Source organism: Synchiropus splendidus, chromosome 15, assembly GCF_027744825.2.
Source record: "Synchiropus splendidus isolate RoL2022-P1 chromosome 15, RoL_Sspl_1.0, whole genome shotgun sequence".
NCBI lineage: Eukaryota > Metazoa > Chordata > Actinopteri > Syngnathiformes > Callionymidae > Synchiropus > Synchiropus splendidus.
Window position 1 is genome coordinate 15,304,394 of NC_071348.1, and position 12,104 is coordinate 15,316,497.

The 12,104-nt window shown below is 40.2% G+C and overlaps 2 protein-coding genes across 2 annotated transcripts; one reads left to right on the forward strand and one right to left on the reverse strand.

Moving 5' to 3' along the window:
• Nucleotides 1–1,977: 1,977 nt before the first annotated feature.
• Nucleotides 1,978–6,944, forward strand: gpr63 (G protein-coupled receptor 63). The gene is made up of 2 exons (XM_053887047.1): nt 1,978–2,294; nt 3,531–6,944. The coding sequence occupies exon 2, from the start codon at nt 3,710–3,712 to the stop codon at nt 4,823–4,825; it is 1,116 nt and encodes a 371-aa protein (XP_053743022.1). The 5' UTR covers nt 1,978–2,294; nt 3,531–3,709; the 3' UTR covers nt 4,826–6,944.
• A 417-nt stretch (nt 6,945–7,361) lies between these two features.
• ndufaf4 (NADH:ubiquinone oxidoreductase complex assembly factor 4) lies at nt 7,362–9,257 on the reverse strand. The gene is made up of 3 exons (XM_053888347.1): nt 9,073–9,257; nt 8,688–8,782; nt 7,362–8,311 (listed from the first exon to the last, which is right to left on the reverse strand). The coding sequence occupies exons 1-3, from the start codon at nt 9,218–9,220 to the stop codon at nt 7,991–7,993; spliced, it is 564 nt and encodes a 187-aa protein (XP_053744322.1). The 5' UTR covers nt 9,221–9,257; the 3' UTR covers nt 7,362–7,990.
• Nucleotides 9,258–12,104: the final 2,847 nt, after the last annotated feature.

The following is a 12,104-nucleotide window of genomic DNA, read 5'->3' on the forward strand; positions in this document are numbered from 1 at the left end:
CGTTTTGCACAGCGGGAATATGTTTAACCCCTAATCCATAACAGGGTGGCCAAAACAAAACTGCAAAAACGTGAGGGAGAAGTGAGAACTCAAGTGGTGACTGGTTATTCATATCCAAGACCCTTCCAGTGTGGAGCAGCCTTTTGTTTTGAGACAGTTCATCCAACCACACGGAGTTGCCAGAATAATAGGGACTGCTTGACGTTTTCTCGCGCTGTTATGCTGCCAAAAGCATAACAAGGCCTTACGAAATATACAGTAAGTTAACAAAAATAATAACTATATTGACTCAAAAGCATTCATAGTCTTTGTGGGCTTCTACAAAACTGTCACCATATCATTCACATTCCTAAATTATTTTGTTTTGGAAACAACTTCATTAAGATCGTCCCCATGCAATACAAGTACAGTGGTACCAAAATCCGACGGCCGTTCGAGAAGCGATTTGTTCGAAATATGAATCAATTTTTCCCATGACAATGAATGGAAAAAGAAATAATGCGTTCCAAGGCTTAAAATAGGCTTTTGTAGGAGTGAATGTAGAGTGTCTGCTGCAAGTGCACTGTTCGTCTATGTGTGTGGCCGCTGCATGTGGGAGGGGTTGCCGAGTGAGTGACGTCTCTCCCGAAGTGAAGAGGTGCCCGGTGCGTTTCCAGCTCTGAATGTGCGCTTCTGTGCAGTTTGACTGTGACAAAGTCATAAACCAAGTAACACTCTGTCCCAGACTCGCCTCATCCCTGTCCGAGCTCCAGCCGACAACAGGACATCAAACCCTGGAGTGTGAGCTCTAGCACCTCCCCTGTGACACTCTACCAGTCCAGTGTGGAGACAGGAAAGGTTTTACACCTCAATATGAAGACAAAACAGTCAGTAAATGTAGCTAACGGGATACGTATGCATACAGAGGCTGCGTTATACACAATAACAAAGCGCGTCGTGGGTCAGCTGGTTGGGGGCGATTTGTTCAAAGTCCGGGACGTTCGAAAACCGAAGCACCACTGTATATGAATAGCTGCATTAATCTTTACCCTAATGTTTTTATTGTGTAAATATTCTTTTCAACAAATACATTCTATGTTTAACTATATTTCAGGTCTTCAATCCAATAAAAAAAAAGTGAAATGAAAGAAATGATACAGCTTATTTTTATATCCCCATCAAATATCTATGGACGAGTTTAACTCGGGTCTCACATGACTAGTTCAGTAAATCACTTTTTCTTGACAATTCATATTGTAAACTAATGAATTACAAAAAAAAGGAGGCTTTGGAACACTTGAGTTCATTTGTTTAAATTGTGCATGATAAATGATATTCCTCTCAAATACTTGCCTCATTGCTCAGTTTTCACAATAATTGCCAATGGTGTGACATATTAAACACACAAAAATCAAACACAATTTCATGAAATGATGATGATCATTATTATTTATTACCAACTTTACAGTGGAGAAAAATGTTTCTACCCATGCTGACATCTGGAGCCACACCTGTAGCAAGACGTTTGTAAAGAACATGAATAAAACTGTACAGAATCCCGTATAAAATGATTCTCAGAATACGATGGACAGGCTTCAAATAAGGACTTGGTTTGTTTGACTAATAACTGCACCATCCTTTTTCATCACATTGCGTTATTACATAGCAAACGAAGTCAAAAATGTATTAAGAAACAGTCCTTTCAATTCCCGAGAGAAATAACAGACAACGGACATTTATTTTGGCTACAACTGTATCGATTTTGACGCATGATTAATGAAAACCACAGAATTAAGAATCGTAGCCGACAGATTACGACATTCCCGGAAGCACTATTTTCAAAGTAAAACATAAGGGATATATGCATTTGAAAATAATACAAATATCACCCCCATATAAACGATAACGGTACATTATTTACCCTCGTCTTTTGCATTTGCAATGTTAGGGATTTCCACCGGAAGTATCTCGACAGCGAACTCGCTGCACAGTCATGCGCGCTTGTCTCCATTATTGTGTTGGTTCCGGGCGGCAGGAAGACTTGCCATCGCCGGGGGAATTTCACACTCCTTTAAACGTCGAACCGAACACGGCCGGTAGCCGTCCCGCGGTGCAAAGTCCGGCGGATCCGGTGGCTTTCTCTCAACTATCTCCCGTGGAGCTGTGGGACCAGCATTCGGCGATCGGTCCTTCGAAGTCCACGCAAACGGGCCTTCGATGTCTCCAACCCTGAGGATGACGCTTTAGACCTGGCGATGGTCGCAGTGGGATGCTGAGATTCGTCGATGGTTTCTATGCGAGGGAAATGTTCGCAGGTAAAATCGTGTCTTCCCAACACTGACGCAATATATATATTTATATATACGTATTTATCGCTATTGTAAACCGGGACATGAAACATACTGACGAATACGTCTTCGAAAAACAATACCGTCTGAACCACTGGCGTCATGTCTTTGTGTTATCGACCTCAAACCTGGCGTGTTTTGTGCTACTGTATAATCGTGGAACTTTCTGTAATACGATGTCCAGGTGATCAGAGCACAACACTGTTCACCGACCCTGTCAGTGTGAACTTGAACGATGAAGTATTTGTTTTGTTTTTTGCTGCATCGACATAAGTTACCCATAGAGTCACTCAAGAGTTTTGATAGTTGGACACGAATCCAAATCCCTAAAATCCAAAACTGTGGGTCGAGTCCCGACCTGGTCTTCATTACTAACATTAGTTAGACACTCAACAATAGGGAATTTATCTTCAATCCGAGTTTGCAGTCTCTTAAATGGTGAATTAACTTGCGATTGGGAACATATCAGAAAACACATTACTTATGTTTGGCTACGCAGAGAACATTATTGTCTCTGTACTTTTTCCTGAATTATGCTGTTAGATTTGTTGCTAAACAAGACAAAATCAAAAGCCATACAAATTATTCCTGAACTGTATTGAAAAAAATTGAGAATTTGTTGTGAGTTGTTGTGAGTTTTACTGGTGACATTATTATCCACACTCACACGAAAAAGAAATTAGAAATTAACATTTAACTGTGAAATAAGGAGAGAAATTTCACAAAATTTGAAATGTAGGCAACTTTTTGTCTTTCCCATCCCACCTTTATTTGTTTATTAGGAAGAACCATGGTGAAATAGCGAAAAAATGTAATCACAAATAGAAATATACACAACTCTGTCAAGTATACATTTTCAAAGGGAAGCCTAGGAACATCTTGACATCAGTAATCGAACTCCGTCATTCACCCACTGTGGAAAGCCATGAGAGAAGCAGCTGACAGACCGATTGACACATATAATAAAACTTTATTTCGGCTGCACACATTAGAATGAAGTCCTCTTGCTTGGTTGTAACAAAAAACCTGAACAATGTGTGGCCCTTTTCGTTTAGTTTGGGTTTTTTTCCCCCTTTTCTATCTGAAGACGAAAAAGTCACTTGACTTTCCCAGTATCATTACTGCTATTTTTCAAATTAATGTACATCATAAAATGTTTTACTAATTCAAGAAATGATTCCAGTTTGTTTGTGTTCTCTCTAGGCTCTGACAATGAGGGATCAACTTATCTGTGATGAGCCTGAAACCTCTGGCCTTCTGGGGGAACAACGCTTTTTTCCACTACTGGTCTCCCTCCAGAGGCCTGGGACTCGAGCACCAGTCTTTTCCTTCTTATGGGGCTGCTGAAACATTCCGAGAGGCCGTCCTAGGAGAGCGCCTTCATGGCTAACATTTCTGCCAGCTCCCATGGGCTACTGGAGGAGGTTTTGCCAACAGCAGTGTCCTCAGAGACTCTTCAGGGTGTCAGCTTACCATTGCAGGTCTTCTTCTGCCTGGTCATGGTTGTCATCCTACTTGTGGCTTTGCTTGGAAATATGGTGGTGTGCCTAATGGTGTATCAGCGCTCTGCCATGCGCTCTGCCATCAACATCCTGTTGGCCAGCCTCGCCTTTTCTGATTTAATGCTGGCGATACTCAACATGCCCTTTGCACTTGTCACAGTCCTGACCACCACATGGGTTTTTGGAGAACTCTTCTGCAGGGTCTCTGCAATGCTGTTTTGGTTTTTTGTAACAGAGGGTGTAGCTATACTTCTTATAATAAGTATAGATCGCTTTCTTATAATTGTCCAGAAACTAGACAAGCTGAGTCCACAGAGAGCCAAAATGGTGATTGTGGTGACGTGGAGTTTTGCTTTTGTTTTGTCCTTCCCTCTGGCCTTAGGTTCCCCTCCACTTCACATTCACCCAAGCGCCCCGCAATGTGTTTTTGGCTATAGCACTGAGCCTGGATACCGCGCTTATGTTCTGATACTGATGCTGGTGGTGTTCTTTATTCCATTCACGGTCATGCTGTACAATTTCATGGGAATCCTGAATACCATTCGCCATAATGCTACACGGATACACAGCCATCCTGACAGTATCTGCTTGAGCCAGGCCAACAAACTTGGCCTGCTGGGGCTGCACCGACCCATCCCGATGAACATAGACATGAGTTTCAAGACCCGTGCCTTCACCACCATCCTCATCCTCTTTTCTGTGTTTACAGTGTGCTGGGCCCCATTTACTGCCTACTGCCTGGTGGCTACCTTCAGCAACAGCTTCTACCACGAGGTCAGCTTTTTTCAGGTCAGCACATGGATTTTGTGGTTGTCCTACCTCAAATCAGCCCTGAATCCACTCATATACTACTGGCGCATTAAAAAATTCCGCGACGCTTGTATCAATCTGATGCCCAAGTACTGTACATTTCTTCCTCACCTTCCAGGCAACACAAAACGGCGAATCCAACCTAGTGCTGTGTATGTGTGTGGGGAGCACCGCTCCACTGTTTGAAGTGGCCAAAAAATAAGGAAAACTCTCTCACGCTGTTTCAGATGAACACACTAATATCAGGATGTACACTTCATACCTCATTTCCTGAACACATGACGAAGGAACTCCCGTTTTAGATGTTAGTAAAGCCTACCATATATGTCAGTTTCTATCAGGTTGATGAAGGAAAACCTTAATAGTTCAAACTGATTCTTCTGAGATTATTATAATTGTCAACAACATGTTAGTATCTTGGAACGTTGCGAATGAATCGTACGCGACGTGTACACAGCTCTACTCAATCACATGTATTTACACCCGGTTCTAATATCAGTGACCACATTGCCTTTAAACATCTGACTTGAATCTGAGATTAGATATGAAAGGTTGCTGTCTACACTATGTGTTTTCTGATATTGGTTGCATATCTGATTGCCAATACAAACTCATTGAAGTAACCAAGTGTAACAGGGGCTGCTGGACTTTGGATTGGATGGACTGGATTTTCTTTGTATGTTCAATTCAATCTGTATTATCCTGCAATATATGATGGATTCACTCATCTCTTGGAAGGTAAAAACTACAGGTGTCTATTGGTTATGCAGACTTTCGAGGCTTGTATCATATATGACTTCTTAATCTGAAATACTAAACAGCTGCTCTCACGTTATTTCAAACCTTCTCAGCTCCTACTCCGTGGCATGGTATTTGGATAGTCATCCAAGATCTGGTTTTCTTTCCACCACAAAAGCCGAACCAAAACAATTCAGCACTGAATGAATCAGAGACATTGATATAGATATTTAACTGGGGAAGTCGGGAATCTGTGAACAATAACAAAACTCTATCTATTGTTAGTCACTTGTAGCCTAAAATGCATGCAGATGAAGTGCACTGATGGACTGTATCTCTGGAGCACTCTCTGACATCACAGTCTGGTGAGAAAGTGGCCGAGATCTGTATTTATTTATCCAATTTTTAAATGGGAAGAATAAATCTAATCTAATCTATTCTAATACATAAGTGTCCTTTTGATTCTGTAGATGGATTATTGAGAAACACAGCAAACATGTCTGTCTCCTTCTGTCTTAGTGCTGTAAAAACCCTTTTGCGTGGAAATGATCAGGACAAGTTGGAGCCAGATAATTTTGTGCGGTATTGACGGGGCGTTGTTAAAGTATGTCGGTCATACAATTCAACAAATGAATGGAAAACCAATGGAAATGTGCAATACAGATTTATGGTTGATGGTTTGTATGTGGCTTGAACTTGTCTTTTCTTTTATATTTCTGCTGAAAGCCGTCTTCAGCCTTTCTTTTTATAATATACAGTTTTTTTCCATTGAGGAATGTGCCTTCTGTCATTTAGTACAGATATCTTTTTATTAGATTTTATGTATATAAAGTGAACTCCAGAAGTGAAATGGAGTTATTGGAATCATAATCAGGGGGACGACTGTAATGGAAAGAAAAATAATTTCCTCAATTTTAACTGACAAGGACAAATGACAGATCATCACAATGAAATGAGAGCAGTCAACAGAATTAGGTCCAGCCATTCTGCGAGGTGCTGACATTACAGCATTGTTTCACAGAATAATCTGTTGGACCCCCCTTCCCACAAAGGTTTGTCCAAGTTGTTCAGCTTTTGTTATGAAACAACTTCCTTTGTTGCCCCACCTATTTTGAGACGATTAAACAAAGTATTCTATTCTATTCCCAGCCATTGAACAACTGAGTTGGCTCACTTTTGACCCTAAGTTACTTACTTGATATGTTCACAGTTTTATGCGTCCAGTTGACATTAATATTTCATGTGAAAAGTGTACCTCTTCTGGTCTTTAAAAATGGTCAACTGTATTTTTAGCTGAGTTAAAGAAACTATATGTAACACAAGTTTGTTACTGTAATTATGTGTTCGAATGCAATGTTTGTTCCAGATACAAATGAATGTTTGAAGTTTTTAGTTTGAAGCACTGGGTGTGCCTGTTGATGTGTCAAAGGGTTGAATGCTGCAGTTTCAGGTAAGGAACTGCAATTCCAATGTACTGAGCTGTTGAGTTTAATAAAGACATTTCTTACCTTGCTGAACAGTTCTCAGAGTCTTGGGTTATGACCTTGAGTGTCAACTCCGTGAACAAAATGTCCTTTCTCCCTGGCTTTACTGGGCCTTTAAATTAGATTTTATTTTAAATTACTTTTCCCATTGACAATTGCGAATTCAAGAGACAGTGTTTAGTACACTGAGTACACAACACAGAAATCACAGTTTTTAATTATATAAAATTGGGATTAGACCAGAAAAGAAAAGTGACCCGTATAACTGTTGGTCAGTGTGTGTGTGTATATATATATATATATAAATAAAAGGGGTGATTATTTAATCTCAATCGCAGTTTAATGGTATAAGAATATTTGCCACAAGAAGCCGCATTTTTCAATTTGTAGATTACTGAATCAAATGATGAACCCATACACACATTTAAACAACAAAATACTGTTTATTTTGCATCAGGTTGACAATAGCAAAATAAATCAGAATGGTGGCTATATTCAAGTTTTTATACCACATTATTTAAACTAAAGCTCTTTTAATGGCTTGAAAATATTTGTACGAGAATTTCAATTTTATAAGAATTTGTAATACATTCAGAGCACTGGAAACCCTGGTCACTGTGTAGAAAAAAACATCCTTCTTATGTGTGTGATCAGGATCTTGTGCACTTACAAAGGTTCTGTGTTGTCTGAAGAGCAAACTGTTAAACTAAGTTTTTGTTGCAATTAATTCATTGTAATAATGTTGTAATTAATTGACTGGAGGGTGATGAATCACAGGTTTTTAACAGAAGGGTCACCTGGTGATCCTCAGGTGGACACTTACTAGGTAGGGTGCTTATGTCCAAGAGCGAAAGAAAGGAACACAACTGTTCAGATATGTATCTTCAGTACTCACAATTATTTTAAACTTGGGTTGATGACAGCAGCGAAAAAAAGACAGCAAAGACAATGTTTAAATAGGCCACCAACTATGGCTCGTTTTCAAGACTGTTATCATGGCCATCATTTTATTGACAAAGATTTATCTTTTAAAACAAGACAGCTGTGATCTCCAGATATGAACAAAGTGAAGGGTAGGAAAGCTTCAGGTGTGAGAGTGATAGAGGGCCCGACATCAGGCTAAAACAGATTACTTTAAATGTTTTAACTTATCAGTCTTAGCAGAAATGATCTTCACCTGGAAAGGGACAAAGAACTCCAGAGCAGCTTTTGCTTCCTTTAGATCCAGAGAATATTCCTGAGCCACTTTCTCTGGCGTCCATGTTTGTGGCTGTTGCTGGTGACTGCTTAAAGCCTTCAGCGCCTCTGTGATAGTTAGCTTGCCTCGCGGCACTTCTGTTACACCAAGGACAGCATTTAAGTCCTTCTGTAGAGCCACACAATCTGAGGGCAGGCTGAATTGTTGAGGACGATGGTCTGCTTCCCCCACTTGGCTGTGTTCTCTTGGAATCTTGAGAAAAGAATAGTGAGAAACAAATGTGTGTCGGCATTACAATGTAAAAACACAAAGTGAAGCGGCACTTCACAGCAACATGTGCAGAGACTTTCCAGAGACAAGCAACATCCAGAGGAGAAGATCCAGGTGCTCTCCAAAACCACAATTCATCTTCATTAAACGGATGAACGAGGCCAGCACTTGACTCAAATTGGCTCACATCAAGGTCTATTAAGAAAAGAAAAGCCCTGGATTATTTTGGCCATAATGTGCCAGGGACTAGAAAGAGGGAAGTTACCTTACAATTTGCAAAATCATTGGTCAAACCGGTCCACTACGTTTATGTAAACCACGTCACCCACGATCACTGCATGCGAATGCATTTACTAACCTCCGCTGTATTGGTGGACTCCACATACACGGACTTAAGATGTGCTAGAAGGGTATCGTTCTTCTGGTATACATTGCAGGATGGATCTTGTTCATCTGTACGGAAATGACAAACGTCAGTCATGAGTCAGGACAGACAACAGTACTGGTGTTAAGTCGAAGTGCATGTCCTCCCAAAAGTGCGTATGGATCTTAGGGCGAAAATGTATTGAGCTTCGTCGCTGCGAACACGGAAAGGCAGCAATAAACACAGACACTGGACAAATCAGAATCCTTCCTCCAGAAACAAAAAGATCAAGAGAATACCCAAGTGATACGAGTAACACAGGACACGCACTTCTCGACATTAACACCAGTCGACGGGGTAAAAACTGCGCAACACCAACCTCCAGCAGCAACAGAGAACCGGGGAGTGCTGTTTGGATGTCGGGGTGCAGGTCGCTGTTTCTCTCGGGCGATTTCTCGGTGAGCTCTGTTTTCTAGGTTGAAGTTTCGGATGATACGTGTGACCCGCGCACCCATGTTTACCCACATACACCGGTGGAAGTCGCCGGAAGTTGAACGTAGAGGTCCTTGAAAAATGATGCCAACGTGTGACTAGCGGCATCTTGTGGTTGGAGGACAACATTTCCCAATAAAAACCCAAAGATTTGATAGACAAGCCTCACACAGTAGTGGAAAAAAAATTAAGGCGGAGATGGTCAATTTTTTCACCTATAACAAATGTAAGCGATGAGACAAGCACAGAGAGACCCACTAGTTTTTTTTACTTGGTGCTAATATTTAATCCTAAGTGTTGTTAGTATGTATGTTAATAAATGTTTTAAGAAATAAAAAATGCATATTGTTTGTAAACTCATATGTTTGGGATCATTGGATAAACAAATTGCCATCCTGAATCTGCATCAAGGTCAGGTTCACAGATTACATTTGGTCCATTTGAAAGTGAACCCGATTTAACAACGACTCTAATGGCTACATTTTTTTTTTTAAGTCAACATCTGGCAAACGTCTAAATTTGGAGATATATACATATCTTCTTTTTCTTTTAGCTTCTCCCTTCAGTGGTGGCCACAGCGGGTCATCTTCCTCCATCTCACCCTGTCCTCTGCTTCCTCTTCTCTCAAACCTACAAACCTCATGTCCTCCTTCAACACGTCAAATAAAATAAAATAAAAAGGCTGATCACGAATTAAACATTCAATAATTTCCTTCTAAAGATAACACTGTTTATTTATCGACATGAAACAATCCGTAGGTTGTAACGGACTCACCGCAACTTCCGCAGGTCAGTTGATGAAGTTATTAATTTTGTGGAGGGCGTAGTCTCCTTATACAGTTCGTCAGACTTCAAGAGCCATTTCAGACTAACAAGAGGACAAGTGGAGGTTGGTGACGGAAATTTTCTGTATTACATTAGTGCCAGTCATTTCCTCTTTCGTATCTTTGAAACTGTTGAAACAACTGGTCCCTGAGAGCTTCATTCAGCTTCATTGCTGAATTTGGCTTTGATGAGGTGGAAGTGGAGGGGACCTGAGTGAGGTCAAGAGGACCTTCATGAGCTGAGGTCTCTTCAGGTGACTGAGGAGTCAGCTCCATGCCACTAGGACCTGGGAGCGGGACTATGGAGAACGTGTCATCCAAAGCACACTATACACTGATATTGTCCGCTATTGAAGGCACTTCACCTAAATGGTGACGTGCAGCTATGATATGTGCCAAAACTCCAGAGGCCAAATTATTGTCTGAGCAGAAACACATGAAGATGAACATGTGTCCAGCTCTATGGCTGTTCTCCATCTTTACTTTGTGAAAGATTCAAAATTATTGTAATGACTGTAGTCCATACTCTTTTATGCATGTGGACTATTTTATTACCAAATGTGATTCACAACATCTTGTACATGTCTGGAAAGATGTTATGCATTTCTACTCAGTAAATGTCTCCCTGCTGACCTGTATCTGGACACAGCACCATCGGAGCATGCAGCGCAAGCAGCGCAAGCAGCGCAACTTGAAATGTCTGAAATGAACAAGTGGTGGTGGTCAAAGTAATTGTCCAAATGTTGTATGATTCTCCTTGGCCATGACTGTAACCATGAATTGCGTATTGTAATAAAAAAAATTGTAATATAAAGACAGTGGATGGTATTTTGTGACTTTTTTTTGTCTATATATTGAAGTACTCCAGTGTGATTTTGCAATTTATATCTGCATGTATGTTCATTTGTGTGTGTAGGACAAGCAACTCACACTCATACCACTTAGATACACCATTCTCATTTATTCTGTGGCACTGCTGCATTGGAGGCTGTTCACATATATGTCTTATAGTTGATCTTCTTACTGCACTAGGCTCATTCTCAGTAGGCCTGGAAAGTGTACTTGGTATGTATATGTTTTTAAACGCATGTGTCATCAATGTGAATGTCAAGCCACAGGAGGGGTTCTGGAATCAGTAAATCATTTGACAGAATCTGCCTCTTGTAGCAGTTTGCTGGAGCATCAAGAGCTCATCTCATGACACACCTGGAATACCTGGAATGACCAAGCTATTGGTGATGATAAGAGACAGATTCAAACACCATGGACTGAATCCATCCTTTTCAACAGACCTGCAGATCACTGTCAAATGGTTAGTGGTACATACAAACCTCCAAAGATTGTCCCATACAATATGAAAATAGGGAACAAAACAGACCTCAGTGTGCAATTACAATTTGTGATCTTATAAATAAATGTCTTTGAATATTGTGTGATAGCATAGGTTTATGATATGAAAAGCGTTCACAACTTAAAATTATATTTTTTTTAAAAACTAGAGCTCAATCTTACATTTCATTGGAATTTTGCGATTGCTTTCCAATGCGCTGATTACAATTGTTATCATATTTGGCATTGTATCTGCAATTTGTTTGTATACAATAACTTTGTGACTGAAGAACGTACTACAGAGCACTGGAAGTGACATTTTTTTGGATGTGACATTCATCCTGAGACAACAGCTATCTCAAGATCATTTTTATCTCGAGATAACTATTATCTCGTGATAATTTGTATCTCAAGATCATTTTTTTCTCTGGATGAAAAAAAATAAAGTCATGCATGTCACTTCCAGGGATGCGTAATACATATAGCTTAGCCACATATGGTATTAGTTTGAGTAGAAGGCACTTGATCAGAGTGTTAAAAACACACTGACTTGCAAACAGTGAATGACAACGTTGACGATCAGTTACGAAGCCATAGGAGACATCGTGGTTTCAGGAGGATGTATAGAAAATGCTTTGCCAGGGAGGCAGTTACACATGGGCTGACAGTTGATTTACGATTGTATCTCAAGATAATTGTTATCTCAAGATACGAATTATCACAAGATAAAAATCATCTCGAGATAATTGTTATCTTGGGATAAAAA

Coding starts and splice junctions, on each gene's coding strand:
- gpr63 (XM_053887047.1), top strand. CDS start 3,710: ATGGCTAACATTTCTGCCAGCTCCCATGGGCTACTGGAGGAGGTTTTG.
- ndufaf4 (XM_053888347.1), bottom strand. CDS start 9,220: ATGTGGGTAAACATGGGTGCGCGGGTCACACGTATCATCCGAAACTTC. Junction 8,783..9,072: donor GTTCTCTGTTGCTGCTGGAG/GTTGGTGTTGCG, acceptor ATTTCCGTACAG/ATGAACAAGATCCATCCTGC. Junction 8,312..8,687: donor AGTCCACCAATACAGCGGAG/GTTAGTAAATGC, acceptor TCTTTTCTCAAG/ATTCCAAGAGAACACAGCCA.